Raw genomic sequence first — 22748 nt, 5'->3', positions numbered from 1 at the left:
GGACAATTTCTGCAGACCTGACTGGCATTTTCCTCTACTATTCAAGAAACAGGGAAAAGAAATTTAAAAATGTAAATAAATAAATAAATAAAATAACTAACTAACCAATTAATTAATAAGCAAGTAAGTAAATTGTGCTACCAACCTTTGTTTAAGACGTGAAGGCTTTTCTTGAACATAATCTTTATGGTTGTTTAATTCTGGTTTTGTAGCATCTTTTTCTCTTTCTGTTCGGTCAGGAACTAGATGACCATGAGCAGTTTTCATCAGAACCTCAAAATCAGAATCAGCATCATAATCCTCCAAGTCATTCTTCGGGCCAAAAAGACCAGAGCCTGGTAACCCTCCTGCAGCTGATCTGGAGAACACCTCAGCACATTCAATGGGCATGCTTAATCGAAAAAACATGACGTCTGTTTTACTGTTCTGTGAACCAAAAGACTTCTGCGTGACCTTCAGGCAGGGGCAGCTGTCTATGGTGCCATCAATTCTCATCACCTAGCAAACGCAAAGATGTAGTTGTTTTGAAGCTGATGCTTTCTCCCACTTGTAAATATTCAATTTATATTTCCAGAATAAGTCCCAACAACTTGCAAAACTTGGAATGGTCACACGCATTGTAATCGTGTGCTGCCATTTTAATAGGAAAAAAATACTGCAAAGAGTGGAAGCTTTTGTTGTTCTGCTGTTAAAAAACACACTCAGAAAGGAATGACTTTTCTCATCATAACTCTTTGCCACATAAATTCAACCCAGAACAACACACAACCAGGTAATATGCCATACATGTATACGTACAAGTACACAAATTACTTCATAAATACTACATCAGCTGAAAAAGAGTCCTTATTTCCTCAATTTCAGAAGGATTTTACAGTACACTTAAAAGGCATGAACTCAGTCCCATCAAGAAGCATAACTGATGGAGACATAAGTGTTGACACAATTGGTTAGTAAACATTTATTAAAATCAAAACTAATTAGTTATGGAAAAATCACTTCAAAAAATGTGGGCACCAGAACACATGGTATCCGTCATGCATTTCTGGAAGTTATTTACAAACACAGCTCTCACTGCACAAGTAGCTCTTAGTGAGGACATCTTGAAGAATTTGTCTTAGAATCTCATGTTTACACATATGACAGATTTCATGGATAAAGAAATATGATCAACCAATTTGTTACATTATTTGCAATTCCACAAAATGCAAGATGTTTATAACAGGTGTAAGGTACATGCAGAATTGGGTCAACATATCACATGAAAAATCTTGTCTAGAAATGGAAATGCAGAAACATAATTCAAGTATATGCATGGAAGAAGTGACTAGAAACATTTTAATGGGATCACAAACCTCAATATGTTCATGATTTTGTGGCACTGGTAGAAACTGAGGGAGCCTTTTACTCAGCCAAATGGTGATGTCTCTGTTTGTATTAACAGCAAAGGGTTCATACCCTTCCTGTAAGCCACAGATAGTGAAATATTTTAGAGTGCTGACATCTTTTCCGAAGTTCATTCTTCCCACTTGAGATGGCCCCAGGCTGCACACAGGTAGAAATCCTTAAAACAAGACGAAAGAACACACGGGTCGTACATCATGAACATCAGAGAACTGCTCTCTCCAATAACTCAATTAAAAATTGTTTGGAAAAAAAAAATTAAATTCAAAAAAACCCCAAACAGCATAAATGCAAGCACTCATCAATACCACATCATCTCTTTCATGTCACCAAGTGCTGTATCTTGAACAACATTCGGAAAAAAAACATCCCTCTCTAATAGTCATGGAGCTATTAAGGAGTCTGACATCAAGGAGTCTGACAACCAGCTCTTGATTAATCTCTCTGTCAAGCTGGTAGCGTTGCCAGTTCTACTCCAAGTCTTACTACTTTTTATACTCCTCCTAAACTTCCATTATACATGGCATTTTGAGATAACTTCAAAAACTACTTTAAAAGTAACATAGTGCTTTTCCATGTAGCTGTCGTAGTGAAAAAAAAAAAAAATGCACCAACTGCATGCTGGAGAGTAAAATAAAAAAAAAATAAATATTCAAATTAATTAATTTAAAAAATTGTAATAGTGTGACTCAGGATAATGAGAACTAATATCATGACACTGTAGCTTTACGAAACTTATGGTAGTTCGGTTTTGGGCTGGGTTTTTGTTTTTACTTTTGAATCAGCTTCACATTGGAATGCATCTGATCTCTTACTGTTTCACTAGCACAGACAACTCACATATGACACCTTTGCAATCTTTAAGAAAAAGTTTGTTGGGTTTTTTTTTTAAACTCTGGTTCAGCATCACAACCTAAAAACCTAAGAAAATCTCATATTTCTTCTGGTTCCATCCTAATTTTGTATTTCCACAGCTGTAAAACACTTGGCATATTCATTTCACATGGCTGTTAACAAAATGGATTTGTTTGTATTAACAAGAAACATGAAGCTCTGTTGAAAGATTCTGGCTGAAGTAAATACTGTACCAGGTATCGAAGGGCATAAAGACAAAATGCAACTAGTTCCTCAGTTTTCTTCAGGCTGCCCAGATTAAAAAAGGGCAGAATATCTGCTCATGATATGGTCTTTAGAGACAAAAGCAAACTTCAGAGCACCATCTACAGGAATGACTGCTTACCACAGAAATGAACAACAGCCATCAGTAGTACCTTTTGAAGATTTTATTACAGATACACAAGATTCATTATCATGTGTATTAGTCATAATAAATTTAAGGACATACACTATTACCTGTAAGTTCAAGTCCAGATTTTTATCTTCAAAGCAAGGTTCTTAAATCACAAGGCATCATAACACAGATGATTTAGACAACATTCTGCTAGCGCAAATCCAATGACAGACAATACTAAACAATATTTTCAGGCACTAAAGGAAATAAACCCATATTATAAAACACATAACTAAGGAAGTTGTATTTGTCTATACAGATATACACTGTGGTAAAACCCAGCAGTTTTAGTAGGGAGAATTTACTTGACACTTTGTTGAGTTAAAGGAATTCCATAAGCTGCTGCAAAAGTTTTTAAAAAAAGTCAAACCTCTAAATTCTATTTTCAATAACCTTACAAATCTCAGCTCATCATTCTAGAGCAGCGATCTTCTGCAGATATCAAGTTGTTTGAGAACGTGTTTCCACAGAAGCAGTTGTGACAGAATCTTCATAATATTAATTAAAAATTATATGACATTTGCTAAAACCCACATAGGTATATGCAGCCTAAAGCATATGCTTTATCTGTCTGAATCACTTCACCATTTAATTTCCAATTTGACTACATCAATGGACAAGGGAAGAGCAGAGAATGTCATCTATTTGGACTTCTATAAGGCCTCTGACATGGTCCCCCACAACAGTCCTCTCTCTAAAATGGAGGGATATGTATTTGATGGGTGGACTATTCAGTGTTTAAGGAATTAGCTGGATGGTCACATCCAGAGAGTAGTGGTCGATGGCTGAATGTCCAGATGGAGATGGGTGACAAGTGGTGTCCCTCAGTGGGGGTCTGTATTGGGACCAGTGCTCTTTAATATCTTCATCAGTGATACAGACAGTGGGATCAAGTGCATCCTCAGCAAATCTGCGGAAGACACCAAACTGAGTGGTGCAGTTGACACACCTGAGGGATGGGATGCCATCCAGAGGGATCTGGACAAGCTTGAGAAGTGGGCCCATGTGAACCTCATGAGGCTGAACAAGGCCAAAGTTCAAGGTCCTGCACCCAGGTCAGGACAGCCCCTGGCATAATACATGCTGGGGGATGAAGGGATTAAGAGCTGCCCTGCAGAGAAGGACTTAGGGGTACTAGTGGATGAAAAGCAGGATATGAGCCAGAAATCTGCACTCACAGCCCAGAATACCAACTATATCCTGGACTGTATCAAAAGAAATGGGGCCAGAAGGTCAAGGAAGGTGATTCTGCCCCTCTATTCTGCTCTGGTGAGACCTCACCTGCAGTACTGTGCCCAGCTCTGGAGTTCTCAACACAAGAAAGAAATGAGTGTGTTGGAGCAGGTCCACAGGTGGGCCACAAGAATAATCAGAGGACTGCAACACCTCTTCTGTGAAGAAAGGCTCGGTGTTGGGGTTGTTCAGCCTTGAGAGGAGAATGCTCCAGGGAGACCTTATTGTGGCCTTTCAAGAGGGCTTATCAAAAAGATGACAGCAAACTTTTCAGGAGGGCCTGCTGCAATAGGACAAGGGGTAAAGGTTTTAAACTAAAAGAGGGTAAATTCAGATTAGACATAAAGAAGATGTTTTTTACAATGAGAGTGGTGAAACAAGTTACCCAAAGAGGTTGCTGATGCCCCCATCCCTGGAGACATTCAAGGTCAGGTTGGACAGGGCTCTGAGCAACCTGCTCTAGTTGAAGATGTCCCTGCTCACTACAGGAGGTTTGGACTAGATGTTTGGACAGATGAACAGCAAACGATTTTTCAGTGTCTTTCATAACAAAAATTACAATAAAAGAAACTGTTTGGTAGCCAGCTTCAAAACAAAGGGAGGAATTTCCTTAAATACCTCACAGTGATTCTGGGGAATACTGTGTCTCATAGCATCACGGATGCTAAAAGCTCACATGGATTCAAAAGGTGTTTAGAGACCTTCATGTGGGTAAAAAACAAACCACAAACAAACACCCTGCAGGGCTATTCAATACAAACATACTATGTTTGCTTCAGAAAGCTCCTGAACCAGAAATCACTGGAGGCTGAGTGACCTATCCTATTCTGTCATGTATCCATAGGCATTTGATATCCACTGCTTTTGAAAACAAAATAGTGACCTAACCAGACTTTTGGTACAAAAACTAGTATTTGCATAGAAAACACAGAGGAACAAAAGCTTTTGGAAAAAAAAAAGTGTTCAAAGACAACAGGGTGCAAACGGAACAATAAACAATTGTTCTATGTTTCTGCCCAGGTCAAATATTTCATGAAAGGTAGTAGCAAGCTCTGTCTCCCGCACCTTGCGAATTAATACATGGCCAGTTCCTCTTTATTACAGCCCTCAAATCAAATGGGAAATTATTGTTTTAGAAAACAAAAAAGGCAATAGCAGCTTATGTTATCAGCAGAATTCATTAAGCATACATTACAGAAAAAGCTGATCAGACAATTAGATGCAGTCTAAAATCAAGAAAAGATGGTCAACTCTATTAGTGAAGACTGAGACGTATACATGACACGAAACTAAATCAACCACAAATACTTAAAATATTACCAATATTTATCCTTTCTAAATGAAATGCATATAAACCATTAATTCTTCTACCTGTGTATTTTCCTGACGGCTCAGAAAAAAAAAAAGATAATTCACTCTTATACATGAAGCAAATATTTTACACACACAAATGTGTGAGTATTTGCAAGAGAACAAAGAAACTCAGAACAAAATTCCTACAAAGGTGAACTTCCCATAGACGTTTTTACTCAATCTACTATTTTCCATCAACTTTGTAACTGTAGCCAATATGGAACCAAGATGGCAATCTCTCTCACAAATACAAATTTCACTGATGTCAGAACAGTACTGTGCATGTAGTTAAGTCCTGAAAGTCATCGTAATTATACTGTAGCCATTGCTCTCTATGATTGGAATATAAATACCACCACCAGTTCTAATCATGAAAGCACTACTTCCATCTCTGGTACAATTCTGCACTGATTTGCCAATAGCATAGTTGTCTTTAAGCTATTTTTGGAGCTCTTCCAAATCTTATTAGGGAGCGGGCTGGTAAAGCAGTTCCAAGTCTCATTATGGAATAAAAACTAACTTTCAGTACTCCTCCCTAAATGGGTATCCAGACATTTCAGATGTGATACTTCACAGGGCCTGTGCAGCCACTGTCTGCTGGAGGCTTCATAAAAAGACAATTTATCCATAACCTGGCTCTTAATCTCCAGGCATGTAACTGTGCTATGGAGGAAAAATTATTTTACTGTCTGAAGCAGGAAAATAAGAAACCATTACAATTTAATGCCTACCCCACTAACAGTAAGCCTATTCACATGCATCCCTTTCGCTCATCACCTTAGCATAGTATCTTAGAAAATCTGAAGGCAGTAAAGTAAAAGAGATGAGTCTAGAAAATTGGTGGCAATTGTATCTTTTTAAATGAAAGCACATTATTCCTCAATCCTACGGAATGGCAGAAAAGAGGGAAAAAACCCTTCTGCCAAAGCACTCCTGAAAGTAAAACACTCTGAAATACAGGTGAAAGTAATGCGCTTACAATTCAACCAGAGAACTACCCAATTAATAGGTATAAGACTCATATTTCCCCTGTGAATAGAAATTAGTAACCCAAAAATATCCTTTGCAGGTTTTGCTGTTCACAAAATTTAACTTTATCTCTCATACACAGATATATTATTTAACAGATGTATAACACATATGACAGAATGTATGTGTCTACAACAAATGAAAGATTAAAGCTTAAAGTATTATTTTTTTTTACTTGTCAAAGTTCAGAAATTCTAGGCAGTTATACACGTTAATGTAATTTTATACCCTTTATACCTATTTTCACACAAGTATGCAATTAAATTTATTAAAAAAAAATACTTCTGTGGTATAGAATCTATCTGTCACCTGACACCACCTCACAATCTCTGCCACTTTGTGCAATCTCATAAATTATGGCTTCATGATAAACTAAAATCTGCTTTGTGGACTCTGAAATCTGCACCAAGAGCACTACAACAACAGGCACAAAACTCAATCTGCACGTTTAGAATTAAGCAAAATGTTTTGGAGGCTAACTTCATACCAGCTGGTTTTATCCTGGATGAGGTGTCATTCCTCCTCCCAGAGCTGAAACAAAACCTTAAATCTGGCTTAAACTCTCACTAATTTGACAGAAATTTGGTAGCATTTCAGTACTTGATCTAGATAAAATCTGATGTCCCTGCCAATGGCAGGGGTGTTGGACTAGATGGTATTCAAAGATCCCTTCCAACCTAACACGTTCTATAATGCATTTCGTGATTCTGGTATATCATACAGTAACCAGCTGCAGTGAAGATGAGATGTTAAATGTAATGAATTTGCAAGCCCAGACACATCCCTGCACAATAGTGAAAAGGTCTGATCACAAAAGATGGCTCTGAAGTTCATCCTCACACGAAGCACGCCTCCTTTCCAAAGCCTTGACACTAATCGAATAAAGAAAAAGACACTGGGCATAGACAAAGTGTGTCACGTTAAAGGGATCACGGAGCAAAATCTGGGCAACAACAGGAAGCTAAGAGCATGGTGTATTACAGTACTTACCATCACCACCCTCAAAGTCCTTGAATGCAAGTTCTGAACCTGAGTCATCAAGTAGGATTTCACCATTCAAGGTGAACATCATAGTATGCTCATTCATGTCAACCATACATCCAACAACATCTCCTGCCAACCAAGAGCGGCCAAAATGCTCATTACCTTGATGCCATCGCTGTGCCTGGAAAGGATTTAAAAGAATTTTAAAGATTAATTGTGACAATGTATGCATTCCTCTCTCTCTCCATGGTACAACTAATAATTAGCCCCCTCAATTAAGATTGCATTAAAATTAACACTTTCACAGTGTATCATTCGAAAACAATGCCCGTGAGTACTCCAAGCTAACTTTGAAAATCAAAATCTAACAATTAACCTTCTGCAAGTACCCCTTACATCAATGCTGTAAAAAGTTGCTAAGTGAGCTGCCAAGGAAAATTGCTATTTCAACATTTTAGTAACAATAAGAGCATGGCTTATTTTTCCACAGGAGCTCCATAAAAGACTTGTAATGAAAATAATATGCTATCAATTACAATGTTAAGTAGCTGCTTCACAAATTTTTTTATTCAATTGCTTTTCTGAATTTAGTAGTCTATAAATTCACTACTTCCAAATAAACCTTATTGTTTCCTTAAGCATAATTCTAAAAATGTTGTGTAACAAATAAATTAGACTTCCTGTCATACCAGATTCTGTAAGGAACAGAATTTTCTCTGTGGATGCGACAAGCATTCTGGGCTTCTGATAGATTCCAGAGTAGTTGTGACTGACGATTTGTGTGACTGACCTTCAATTTAAAGACTGCAAAGGCTTGGGATGGGGTCTTGAATTGCAATTTAAATAAAGTAACAACTATTGAGAATTATTCTAACATGCATAAAATAAAGAAGTATTAGTAACAAATAGGTTCCCTATTAATATATTGCACCACAAGTAGATTTTAATCCTCTGTATAAATCCTGAAAATCCTACAAAACAAATGAGCCTTTCTGTGTATCCTGAAAGTCAAAAACTTTTCTCCAACCAAGGAGAGAACTCATCAAAGTCAAAGACAACAAAATAGCGTTAGGAATCGAGACCTAAAGGTCAAAATCTAAGATTCAGAAGGCAAATTACTACACAGCTCTTCTAGTAAAGACACAGGACTTGAATAGTTCATTTAGGTCAATCAGATACTTTACAAAAACAATTTTACAGAATTCTTTTTAAGGCAACTTCTCAGCTCTAACCCTTGATATTATGTAACACAATCCTGGAAAAAATTAAATTCTAACAAAATGAACAAAAGACATGTTGAGAGCTTGATCTGGCCAGAAACAGCCAGGAATACTGTTGATTTTTGTTACATATTGTAACAAAGGTAATGAATCACAATATCAAATACAATAAATATTTTTGACATGAGTCATCAGTAGCCTTAATAGCATTTATGGTCTGGATAGCAGTTGCACTTTCCTTTATACTAAAACAAGAAATTCTAATGAGTCATTTAATCTACTCTAATGAAAATCATTAACATATAAAGTAGTTTGGTTTCCTATACATTTTTACTACTAGATTTAAATTTTTCATTGCTTTATGCAAAGTTAAATTTGAGTCAAAATTACTAGTTCTATCATACTTCATTTACTCTAAATCACCAAGATTTCCATGAAAACCTAGGTATACTCCGCAACTTTTACAATTCTATAAAAAACTTGTATCAAAGTTTGCCTCAAACACTTACTGCTAATAACCTTAACCACATTTATTGCCTAGTGGCACTTACAGAGAGAAGAAAAGAGTAAAAATTTAAAGAAATTGTTCATAATTAATTACAGTTCTGCCAGTATTTTGGATTTGGGTAAGTCACTTAGATTTTCAGTGCTTTATATATTCTGTACAAACACCATAAAGCTGTGAAAAGAAAACTATAAAAATTCCAAACCCTGCTAATTAACTTTTCAGGTGACATTGTTCCTCCTTATTTTACCTAGGCCCTCAAAGAGAGAGAGAAATAATTTCATAAAACACAAATGAAAGAAGGGAAGGCAATCAAGTTGGGGCAACAACACATGGAATAAGAGGCCAAGTTAAAAGCTTTGCAAAGCCTCATATTACTACAGATAAACATATACAAACCTTAAAGCCATCAAAAACAAAAGCTTCCTCATCTGAGCCAAGTTCCTGATCTGGCAGACAACCCGGCCTGGTCCAGCCAACTCTCATGTCTCCTGCAGTAACTGCCTCGAACTCAAAGTACCACTTCCCAGCCTTCACTGCGTAAGTTTTTTCTGTGCGGAAGATCCTGAATTTTTCCATTATCCCACTGCACGCGTCCAGTCTCATTGCTGTAAAGTTTAAAAAATAAAGAAAAAAGTAAATTAAAAAAACCCAACACAGAAAGTATTGTATTAAATACTGACAAAATGAAAGCAGTGAAAATAAAAGGAATCCTTTTGAGGATAGGCATGAAAACAAGAAAGTGCACGCAGAACAGTCTGACAGGAGAAGCACCCAGCCCATTCTGTGGAACAAAAATACCTGGGTGCCTCTCTGAAATAATTCCTCACTAATTCATCAAGCACATGGGGGTGGAAAAAAAAAAGAAAAATTAGAAGTCTGACTGCAGTTACAGGGCTACAATCCTCACTGAGGTCCCAGAAACTTGATGGGATAACTCACAAGACTGGAGTTTTGCTATGGATGGATACATGTTTAGGAAGGACAGGCTGGGAAGCTTACAAGAGTTATACTTTACGTGAGAGAGCCGCTGCTTTAAAATTGTTTAAAATTGTTGAAGAGATAGTCAGACAACTATGAGATTCCATTGACTGCCTTAAAAACTGCTACTTCTCACTTCAAAGTTACTGTCTGTCAGTTGTCCAGCAGAGATGAAGAAAAAGATCTTGTTTGCATTTCTGATCTAGTGTAATAGATTATAAAACAAATTAACCCCTGTGTGAAAACAGAAGTTTTCACATACATTGATTCATTTAGCTAAGTATCTGCAGTATGAACACAGGTGCTTGTCTTAACTTACTATGCCTCATTCCAAAATGTTCCTAACTGCAAGTGATTCATAACAAGCTAGTTTAAGAGCGTTTAAGTTAAAATTCAGTGTTTGTCAGGTAATTGTAAGCACCTTTTCTTAAAGACCAAAGTGGCTACATGAAGAGTTTCAAAAAATGTTGAAGTTAAACTTTGACACATTCTACTTCTAAAAGTACTTATTGATTCTCTTACTCCATGAAAGAATAAAGGCATTTAAAAATACTGAAAAAAATGGAAGCTGGGCTGTTATTGGGTTGCTTCAGAGAAAGAGAAGAAAAGAAATCTCAAGAAAAGGATAAAAACTTAAATATGTTATTCTGTCTGGTCTGTAACACCAGTAGAAAAAAAAGCTCAGTTTAGGCATCACATTTCTGCTTTACAAAATCTGTGGAACGTAGAAGCAAAGATTTTTAAAGGGAGAAGGCGACTCCTGGTACATGTATGCTTTGAGACATAGAAATAAACCTACTTTCTCCTTTTTTTCTTGACAACTAAAAAACACAGTTTTGGACTTGGATATTTAAACTCTCTTCCAACTCTTCATCTACCCATCTGGGTTCTCTTTGGCTTATACTGCCCCTTTGTTTGCACTTCTGCTCTTTTCCTGTGTTATCCCACCATCCATTCCAGATCAATCTGTTTCAACAGAAATGTACTTTTACTTCTGTCGCTCACAAAACCACAAATCTTACCTACTTCTCCAATTTTCTTCCTTTCCTCACTACACTGAACATACTGTCTCGAAAAATGGCTTTATTGATTCATCTACAGATATGTGGCAGTTACCTACTACCTACGGAAAACATTCTCAAAAACTTCCTAAGAACACTTACTCAGTTTTATTTGAATACTACTATTCATGAGCCTTCTTAGTGCCATTCCTAACATCCTTTTAATCCTATTTGTCTTCCTTCTCCTTTCCTTCAGTATTTTATATAGTCTGCAGTGAATTTTCCCTCTCTGTAGCTTCTTCTGCTAAAATAGCTTCAACTACAAACTCATATGGTGAGTACATACAAATCTCCCTCACTGTTCTTTACCTATTACACAGTCCTAGACTCTGTTTCTGACTATCAACTCAAACCACAAGATAGCTTAAAATGACAAAAATTACACTTCAAAAAGTTGAAAATAATTTCACAAAGCACAACAAGTAATGTTGAATCAAATCTTTGATCCTCCTTCCTTAAGTCTTCTCAAGTACTCTAGGATATGGAATTTTATAAACTTTTCTTCCCGTTAATTAAATCACACAGCTCATGGATCACTCTGACTCTTTTACTCAGATTAAGAAAAAGAATGCCTAAAGCATTCTGGATCTTTTTTCCACAAATTTTCAAGGTATTAAACTCTGTGCAACCTGTGAAAATTCAGTATTCCAGTCTGACCACCATAATTCCTCCTTTTGTCTGAGTTTTGTTATAAGCTGAAATATGTCTGCACCTTCCTCTCCATTTGGTAGGTTGAGAACCTGTCTCCTCCTCTTCTGTCTTCTCAGCCACATCAAGGTCCACATTTCCAGTACATCCCTCAGAATTATCACTTCTCATGCCACTAATCCCTGACTTCAGTTAGGTCAGCTCATCAAGTTTCCTGTAAGCAACTCAGAACTCTCTGCCACATAATTCTTTATCAGTAAAATTTTCTCTTTTAATGCATTAAAAATGCTTTTGAAAACCCTTAGTACCATACTTAACACAGGAGAAGAACCACCAGAGAGCATGAGACCTGAGAATTTGTTGTCTTTTTTGATTATAATGCTTTTTAGCAACGCCAAAAATACAGCTGCTATCAGAAACCTGAAAGTACTAATAAATAAAGCATAAACAGTAACGCTACAGTTTTGTAAATCAATGTTTAAAATAGTATGAATGAAAGGAGATGCAAAACACCACTAGAGGGCTCTAAATCCTTTCATAACAGTATGGATTTAGGCTGAATAAAGAGGGTATCTATGGCACGTTTCATGCATCTCAAAAACTTGAAAGACTCATAAAATGTAAAATCTATATCCTCAAAATGAGTATAAAAATCTTTTGCTAAATATAATTCCAGTCTTTGTCTAAAAAAGACCAGTTTGTGGGACACTTCTGCAGGTGCTTTCCTCCAGGAATTTGCAATAAGATTGATGACATTTTTCAGATGCAAGGATTGCAGCTGTGTTTTTTACATTTCATCAGTTAACTCCACAGACAGAAGTATCTTAAAGATGTCTGCATTGTAAAGAAAGTTAAAAAAAAAAAAAAAGCCAGTGGGATTTGAAGGAGATGGTGGAAAATGTGTGCTCCTTGTCCCACCCACCCTACACCACTAGGCAGCCCCTTTATCTTCACAAGAAGCAAAAGCTTCCCATACCAGCTAATCCACCTTCTCTGAAACAAGCAGAAGCCATACCCGCTCACTGTACACAGCATGTCCTTCCCACAGTGGGAGAGGAAGAAATTAAAAGATTATGCAGCAGCCTTACACTCTCCAGACAAGGTATAGGCAGATTTAACAGTGAGACCACAGAATTTTGCCACCAACACAATCTACTCCACTAGCAAACATTGCTTTGCCCATTCCACAATCCAGCCTCACATACACACTCAGGGTGTCAGTGATGCCTCATATTTAAAAGTATAATTTAACAGCAGCATCTCATAAAAGCTGAGGATCAGAGTTTGTACGTGCTTTGGAAAAGAAACTGGAAATGGTAGGTTCCCTTTTTTACGTTTTAGGTACAAGTTAGATCTGCAAAAATGCTTTACTGAAGGTCTACGGCCTAAATAGGTCCAATTTTACCAATACCATCACTATATAAAGTAAGAAAAATAACAATTTATTAATCAACATATTGATAGGATAAGGTTAAGACACACTTTGCAAACTTTCCACACTTTGCAAGGATGCAAGTTTCAATTTTGATTTGATTGTTCTGTATTTCCATCTTGCCAGGAATACAACATTCACATCTACTGTGTTTACATACGATCTTTTTCTTAGCAATTTCATTATTCTGTCTTGAAATAACAAATATAGTACTAATTAAAAAGCTTTTCATTACAAATTCAATTTTAGATTGGGTAACTTCAGGAATTTATGCACATATTTAAAATGTAACCATACATTTCATTCCATAGCATAAGACCATATATTGAGCAAGATGCTAAACATGTTTTCATGATTTTCTGTATTTTAGGGCTGTGTCTTATACTATTCACAATCATGATTTAAATTGCTTAAGCTTTTAATTTTGAATTATCTGAACTATTAAATTTACAAAACGAAAAGTGAAAGGAAATATATGAAAAACAGAGAAATTGTATCACTGATTTAAAAAGGTAAAAATCTTTCATTTTGTAATTTGTCATTTGAGGGCGCAGGGCAAGAAAAGAAATCAATAAGGAAAATAAGATTAAAGGGAAATATAAACAACAGAAGATGAAGAAAAGCACCTATTAGCTTTGGAGAAATGCACCTATTAGCTTTGGAGAAACCATACCTGTTAAAATTGTTTTACTGGACCAACAAAATCCAGCAGTGAAACAGAAAATTCTGATGGTTTAGGGTGGGGGGTTTGGATGGGGCTTTTTTGTTTTTTCATTTTCTGAAAGAAGAACAAGACATCAAAATTAATTACCATGATCTTGGTCAGGAGCTTCCAGGTTGTAACCATAGCCTAGAAGTGTGCGGACTGCTTCCCGAAGACTGTCTTTGTTTGACTTTTTTGTTCGATCATCCAAAAGAGCATAAGGTACAAGGCGAGGATTTCGTCGATTTTTCACATCCTGCATAAGTGAAAAAAAAAATTAAAAAAAAATTTCAGAAACTGTGCTTTGTTTAAAAGACAAAATTGTGCTATAGCAGCAATATAAAAATTATTTATACGAACTAACATAGTAGAAATGCAAATACAGCACAGATTCAAAGGAGGCGCAATACTAAAGAAACTAGCAACAACAATGAATTTACTAAAAAAGCAAGTAATATGTAATTAAAGGAAACTGTGTGGCTTATATCTCCTTTGATTTTCCACCAAATTTATTTAGTAGGAAAACAATGCAAGCAACAAGAACAAGGATAAACGAGAAGAGTTTGGCTGAAAAGTGAAAGGGATTATGGTTTTTTTCTACACTGTTTATGAAGCAGCTACCATAACAAGAAGCTAGTACATCACTAAAGCTCAGAGACAATACTGTATCACAAATACAGTTTTTACCTAACAATAGCACTAAAAAAGATACATTACAACTTCAAAGAATTAACAAGATATAAATGAAAAGAACAAAACACAACAAATAAAGTGCAATACTAATTAATAGAAAATAATAGAGATAGCAAACCTGTGGCTAACTATTTTAAATACTTTAAAAATGTATTTTTTTTAAAAGGGTCTTGTTGATTAATGTGCTTAATGTACAGAATTTTTATAATAGCTAATTAAATGTAACTTCTCCTCCAGATGAAATTAATGTATTGGTAAGGTTTAATCTTTGTCTTTTAAGTTGATAAACTCAACATTCATTAGGTTTTCCTCTAGTGCAAAATTATCTTATTTGAAAGCATTATTTAACTACATTATTTATATAGCTAACATAATGTTTAGGGACTAATAACATTGTTTTCTTGTCTACATTTTCGTCTCATATCCTGTCAGCATTAGCTGGCAGTGAGAGAAACCATACAAAGAACTGTCCACTTTCTTCCTAATACCATTTTTGTTAAAAATAATAAAAAAATAAAGACCTGACATTAAAAAAACACTTGCTGTTTGTTCTCTTGACTACAAATACCAAAGATAGAAGCTTTTATGATTGGTCATAATTATTTTGCGCAGAAATAGTGCCTATTATTTTAGAAAACAGTGCCTACAGTGAATGTATCTTACTACTTTTATAGCATTACAGTTCTACTTTTAAGAATGTGGTTTTCATTCTTGCAGGATTCTTTTGTTGTCCTTTAAATGCTTAGACACAAGGCTATCTGCCCTTTGCCTTATCATGGTGAGTAAATATTGAAATGCAGTTATTAGCCAGTCCTTGACGAAATCTGGTCCTACTAGTGATCCTTCTAGGAGTAGAAATATGTGACAGACATTACCTACATGCTAAAAGGGCCAACACAACCATCTGAGGAGGCTACTTCCCATATTTATTCCAAACATTTAAGTTGCTATCTGTCTTTTTCCAATATTTAATATGGTAGATGTGAAAAAGTGCTGTTTTCAGAATAGAATGAATCAAATAAATGTTGAAGTAAACGTTATAAGGAATTATTATTTGATATAAGAATATTCACATTAACACAAGAGATGAAACACCATGGGTTTATTATTTGTCTTCAAAATGACATAAGATGAGAATTAATTTCCTCTGAAACACTGTATGTCCAAAACATACTACAAAATACTGTCTTTAAAAATATGAAACTGAAGTTTGGAACAACAATTACGCAACTTCTTATCCATGATATATGGTTAGATTAATGCACTGGTAATTTCCATAGCAACTATTAATACCATTAACTTACCGGCAATCAGCTGAGAACAATGTATGATAATGAAGTATAGCGTTAAGTGCTTTTAGAAAAGCCTGAGCACAAAATCACAGCAAGAAAGAAAATCATGAAGAAACCATAACTATTAAACTAGATTTTACAATTTTTTCCCTTGAGTCGAATTTTATTTAATATTGTGACCTGTTTTATCCACTCAAGACTCTGGCTACTTTGTTAAATATGAATATGAGAAGGGATTTTTCTTTTAATAACTTTAGGGTTTTTTCTTACGTCTATCTAAATTTTTAATGTTTTACTTATTGCTGAATCAAGAACTGTTACTGTTATACTCATCGTAAGTTTTTGTACCAAAGATTTTCTGCAGCTCTGTGATTTAAGTGTAGCTAATCAAGGGAATGATCCTATACAGTGATTGAGATTTGCACAGTCGTAATCAAGTCAACAAGAAAACTGATTAGCTAAGAATGGCATTTTTTATTGAGTACATTTGGAATTCATACATAGACTTCTTCCTACGCACTACAGAAAAGTTACTGTTTTATGGTGTAGACTGTTGTAAAGAAGGAAAACTCAGCCTAAGTTTTAAAATTTGTCACTAGAATTTTCCAGGTTTGACAGTCTAATAGATCATCAGAAGCCTGTGTTCTGTGCAGAGTTCGTCTGGCAACTACTTTCTTCACTGAGTCATTTGAAAGAAAGCGCGCATCTCCTCCAGAAGACAAAAAACACCCAAACTTAAGCTTGTTGACAAGATTCTATTTCAAATAGTTTAAACTGGGTAATGCATATGAAGTTTATATAATTCTTTGGGTTTTAATTCAAACAACATATTACAAAAATAGAGCCCATATATATTGTTACACAACCACCTAATAGAACACAAAAACTGCGTTAGTCATTTAGAATTTTATTTGGAGTTGCTTAAGTAAAAGAAAGCACTGCAACTGTGAAAAGCTGGAATGCCTGGCAGACTATAAATGGAAGGAACTAGTAACAAAGTTAAACTTGAGTGATGTAACACTGACCATGAAAGTTGGTAATACTTCACACAGCGTAAGCTACAGATTTTGTTATATCCAGCAAATGATAGAAAATTACTTGAATCGGTGGCATACATATACTTATTCATAGAGTATAAATAGATTTGAAATAGGCAATAATTGGTCAACGACAGCACTAACTATATATCTTAAAAGTAATAGAAAAAAACTACAGAAAAAAAATACTTGAACACATACCAACAAATATCAACAAGCCTTTTAAAAATTCGATTACAGATAAGTAATACTGCTGCAAAATAATTCATAAAGGAAGCACACTGGGAGCTGAGAGGTGCAGAACTGCTTTCAGTTGTTCTTTATGTGACATGTAAATAACTGATCTAGCAACTCATCTTGCAACTTGCACAGAGGGATGTCATGTAAGAGTATGAACAAAACAAGAGGAATGTCCACACTGTCCACAGCAGCACAGAAAACCAGAGTCAAATTTTATAATAGGTTCCTCTTTTAGAGCTGCTTAAGACATACAGCATGCGTAATAAAGTTTTACTCTTCAGAAGTAATTCAGTAACAGAAAACAAAGCCTCGTATAAACCTTTGCAATTATAGAGAACACTACAGTTTTCAGAGCTCTAAATGTGATACTGTGAGCCCTGACACTCCTGGGCCTTCCCAAAGCTCTGAGAAGTACAGCAACAGAACAGATGACTAGAATAAAAGGAACACAAAGACACCACAAACATACAAAAATAAGTGCCTATCAAAAAGAAAGACAGGCAAAGACTGGAAAATAAAAACACAGACTAGGAAGAGCACAGGAAAAAAATATGGTGATAATGTAACAGAATCATAAGCTTTGCGATTTAAAGTGTAAGAGCTGCACAGATACATATTCTGTGAGGTACTGAAACGGCTTTGTTCTCATAACCAAGGCTGTTAAAGGACAAGCACAAAGCAAACGTATTTCAGCACATATGTGGTAAGACAGACATGCTGTTGTTTTCATAGCTTCATTTGTACCACTCGAAAACACTCATTTCACAGCTGTGAATTGCTTTTGCTTGCTGCCATGTCTGTGGATCCCGCACTTCCACAAAGGCTTCTGAACAACTTCCACAACAAATGCCACTGGAGAGCTGGCCAGCAATGCTGTCAGAAACCCAGCTCCAGAAGCCACTGGGTGAGCGGGCAGCATGTATATACTGGCTGGACTCCATCACCTTAAAGGTCTTTTCCAACCTAAGCAATTCTGTGACTTACCTACATCATAAATGTAACATCTTGTTATCTAGAGGTCTAGCTTTTCTGCATTTATCATGGTATCTCATATTTAACTACAAACCATTAAAATTACAAATTACTTTCTAGGGGAAAAAAAGGAAAAAATTATAATTCTAAATTGGTGTTTACTAAGTAATTTCAAGATTCCAGAGTTATTAGAACTGGAAAGTACAATGAAGTCCTCACGAAGTCATATTCTTGACAATGTTAACAAATATCCTAAACATAGTCAGCCAAAGAGGAAGTTGTGTTCCTAACCTGGCATAGTAGCAACCGAGTTCTGTCCTTAGAAAGTATGTATATCCTTAGAAATAAGTATGCAGCTGCTACTATCTTCACTGGGAACCGTACCCATATGGAATTCCTGGCAGAATGTGCCCTGGCTATAAAACAGCATGCCAGTATAAATAACATAAAATGTGAAAATGAGGCAACATAAGTAGTTTTCACACAGACAAGGTATGTGACAAGCTTTTAACTTGTGATTTTGCTCATAGGTCAGTATTTCCTCAGTCTGAATTTCCAGAACAGTGCCTCTCTTGCATTACAGCACTAGGCAGTCTGAGAAGACAAACTCCTGATTAAATGGTATTACCATATGCTTTCTACAAAAAAATAAAAAAAAAAGGTCAAAATCTGTACATGTTAAAAATAGAAAAAGCAACCTCTGTTATATCAGGAACTTGTTTATTTTAACTGACTTACATAAAGACTATATTGCTCCTTTTCCAGGATCTCCCTTATCTGTCTTTGATCATTTACCATTTCCTCAGTTCAGAGAAGACCAACCTGTAGGCAACTACTTCTCCCTTTAAAAGGACATTGTCAAGTACTTTCTGATTTTGTGCTTGTTTTTTCCTCTTACCCTTGCTATTTAATATGCTCTTTTAAGCAAAAATATGTAATTTTCCCACCTGTTTTGTTTCTTCTGCTCCCTTCATGAAGCAATAAGCTACTGTGAGTTTGCCCTACTGACAAATACTTTCTTGTTTGTGACCAGTGTCATCACAGCTGCCAGCACAGTACTGGGAACAGGACTTACTAGTCAACTCGTGCTCCCTCTGCTGGCTGGCTGCTTGGCTCTGCAGCAGCAGAACAAACATGCTGTGTACAGTCACGCACGAAGAGCAATTATCTCTTGTCTAGAAAAAATCCTGGCAAGCAGGGGTGGATTTAGAAGAAAAAAAAAATATCTGAAACTTCGAAGGCATTTTCCTCACTGGCTCATAACGGGAAATAAATGGTTTATTCAAGAATTACTTGACAGTAATTTTTCAAATTATATAATCCCAAAATGATGAGGCACCTACTAGATAGCCTAATCCATCCTAGAGTCACAGCACAATTGCTGTTTATAACATATTTCCCAGTGCTTAGTTCATCTACTTTCAAACATCTGTAAGCTTTTTTCCCTTAGGAAACTATTTCATAGCTCCGCTAGATCTGTTTATACTATTATACAGCATAACATCATGTCACTTTATGACAGTACTGTAACATGTCACAGTAATACGGTGGGATGACAAAATGTAACCCATGAAACAAACCCATTGTGGGAGTCAAGTAGAAGCACAGAGCAGTGTGGATAAGAGCTAGCAGCTTGCCATGGGATGTGAACATCAGCTGAATGAGAAGCACCTTCGCACAGCATCCAGAAAGGAGCACCTTGCTGTCCTGCTCTCTTTTTTTTTCTTCTGCAGGACATGGTACTGGTGGGAAAGTTTTCAAGGACATAATCTACCTGTTTAACTGTACATGAGACTACTGTAATTTGACTGTCAAGAATAATGAGGTAAAGTATACTGCTGATCTTGTTGATCTCTTGCCTAAGGGTCATGAATATTTCTAAGCTCTTGATGACCTTTAGTAACCATCCTCTGCTGAAAGCTTAACTATGTCACTGTTCACTGCACTATTGCATTACGTTCTCAGTGAGAGTGCACGCCCCCGCCCCCCCGCCCCCAGCAAACTGAAATCTTCAGTCATTTTGCATGAATCAGACCCAATAAAATGTTTGGATATGTACAGCAGAAGCATCCAAGACTGCAAAACCCTGAATAATTGGCTTTCCAACTTCAAATATGATCAGCTTCACAGGCACTTAAGCTTTTTACTTTTAAATTCTCCAGGTCCTTCTTTGCATGCCCATAATTGTCTTTGCCTTGTTAAGGAAGAGCAGTTCAATACTGATCATATCCCTAAGCCCAGTCAAGATTTAGAGCAGAAACATTTGGCTAGGTGTCTTTTGGAGCACAGCCTGGTAGTCAAAATCAAAGTCAGATTCACACCAACTGCTTAAAACATCTGTAAACCTAACTAGTGGCTATCACTCTATTTTAAAACTTGGCAGGTCTAAGTGATAGTGATAACGTCATTATATATCAATTTGTCATTGATCCTCAACATGAATTTAGATACCTAATTCCTATTTGTCCAGTCAGATATCTTTGAGTACATCAATGTCAATTTTAAAACCCTACAAGACTAAGGTGTTCAAAACTATACTTTCGTCTTCCAAGAGTTTTCTCACATCAGACTATAACTTGCAATAAGTGAGCACAGATTTAATTTGCGTGTTGAGCTTTGTCATCCAACGAGCAGGGTATTTACTAGGAAAGGAGTCCAGGGGAGATCCAAGTTCCAAGGCTGGCCCTCAGGACAATATTTTAAGAGTCAGTATATAAAATACAGAGAGATGTTCAGTGAGCAGATCAGAGAGTCCTCCTCTTTCTCTCTATTCTCTCCCAATGAGCCTCAAAAACATCTCTTCACAGAGCCACAATGTCCTAGATTCAACAGTAAGGTCAGTCTCTTTCCCCAGGCACAGCACTGAGACCAGACAGACTTCAGGATTCCTCTGACAGTAAGTTGTTTATAATTTCAGGTTACAGAGCCTACCACATTTGTCTAACTGATGTTTTTATTTTTTTTTTTAATGAAATTGGTGGCCTAGGGTAACTTCACTGCTTTCTGGAAACCATAATAAAACTAATGATTTATTACTATCACATTACACCTCTTCAAAAGCAGAAACTTCTATATCAACAGGTACATCAAAACATACATAAAGACAGTGTATAAACACATTGTGTAGATGCAAAGGAGAAGCATATTTCATTGCCACCCACTCCCACTACATCTTTTGCTTTTCTTTCTCAATGCAGTAACACTAGAAAACTCTCTGAAAGCACCATTTAACTGCCTTTTCTACTTAATACCTTACTAATTCAGAAAAGATGTCATTTAACTGCAAATTCACTCCCATAAATATAGTAAAATTATCTATGAGGGGAGTTGTGGGTTTTTTTAAAGACACACAGATACACAGGGAAAGTTAAATTGTCTTCAAGATCTAAGAAACTTTATTCACTATATGTGAGTTGGTTTAAATTTTCCCAATGCTAGTTAGAAATGTAGTTAGCTGAGTGATATATTTTTATTCCAGAAATTTAACTTCATCTTAAACAATAAATTCTGTTGCAAAATTAGATTTAATTTGGGGATATATCAGGGTTTTATCAAATCTGTAACTGTTTCTCAACTTTCACTCATTTCAAATTTCCTGATTGGTGTGTCCTGTATTGAAAATGTCTGGCTTCTGGGAGAATAAAATATATGGGAGGCATGGTGTAAATTATAGAGTGCATTCTTTGCTATAGCAGAAAATATTTCTTTTGAGCACCTAGAGACATATTGACTCATTCTAGGAATGAATTGTCCACTGCCTCCATAAACACCGAACTGAAACAACGGGTTCAAAATGAATTAATCTGCTCCCCCTACCTGACAACAGGGAAACACCATTTCCAACACTTCTCATGAATAATATTCTATCAGAAATGTTAACAGCACTTCAAAGGGCCACTTTCCCTTTACTCAAAGACGCAGTATTAGGGGAAAATTTAATCCTGTTGTAATCATGGGAGTTGCACCAACACTGGAACATCTTCACTGTCTATCTAGTAAGAGATATTCCAGTCTGCAAATGCAAGAACTGGCTCATTATATGCCTAGACTCAGTACAGACGACAGATTTCCTCAACAGTCCACGCAGTAGCAAAATGAGAGTTTTATAGTAAGATAGTATAACGGACAATGCTGAAATGCTATGCGGCATATATTCTGTCACAAAAAATGTACTTTGTCAGTATGTGATGAGGTGAATTTAAGTGACTGGATTTTTATATTTTTTAATATATTTTTTAGGTACAAAAGCTTTGCAAATAGAATGAGTTTTGGTCTTGTAGAGAAAAAAATTTGAAATGTGTTGAACTGACATAATTTGAATTTTTGTGAGAAACCAAAACATTGTTTGTATGAAGGAAAGGGTATGTACCTACAAAACAGCTATTTCTCATTTTTGTGAAGATAATGATCTTTTATGCCTGGCACAAAACCACAAAAAACTCTTTTTTTATGAAAGGAGTGAATTTTCCTAAAATTTCACTCTGATATGCTACTATACACTCATTAAGAGAAGTGAAGACACTTTTCTCTATACAAAATTGAAAAAAATTCACAAAAATAATAAAAAATATGACTCCTAAGTGAAAATTTATATAGTATTTGTCTTGAAAATTAATAAATTTGGCTTATTGTATATCCAATTTATTTTTTCAGGAAAAAAAGGGCCCTGA

General features: G+C 35.9%; 1 protein-coding gene across 1 annotated transcript in view; it reads right to left on the bottom strand.

The window, feature by feature from the left end:
* Nucleotides 1-22748, bottom strand: part of RYR2 (ryanodine receptor 2 (cardiac)) — a gene marked incomplete at its 5' end in the record, with an annotated part of 108411 nt that overhangs the window by 5790 nt on the left and 79873 nt on the right. Inside the window, 5 exons of the mRNA XM_009872957.1 lie at nucleotides 146-498; nucleotides 1356-1564; nucleotides 7301-7475; nucleotides 9419-9627; nucleotides 13953-14100. Coding sequence (XP_009871259.1) covers nucleotides 146-498; nucleotides 1356-1564; nucleotides 7301-7475; nucleotides 9419-9627; nucleotides 13953-14100 — 1094 coding nt within the window. The remainder of the gene's footprint in view (nucleotides 1-145; nucleotides 499-1355; nucleotides 1565-7300; nucleotides 7476-9418; nucleotides 9628-13952; nucleotides 14101-22748) is intronic.

This window comes from Apaloderma vittatum, unplaced genomic scaffold, assembly GCF_000703405.1.
Source record: "Apaloderma vittatum isolate BGI_N311 unplaced genomic scaffold, ASM70340v1 scaffold1810, whole genome shotgun sequence".
Lineage (NCBI taxonomy): Eukaryota > Metazoa > Chordata > Aves > Trogoniformes > Trogonidae > Apaloderma > Apaloderma vittatum.
Note: the sequence above shows the minus strand (reverse complement) of the source record. Positions and strands in the feature narration are given on the sequence as shown.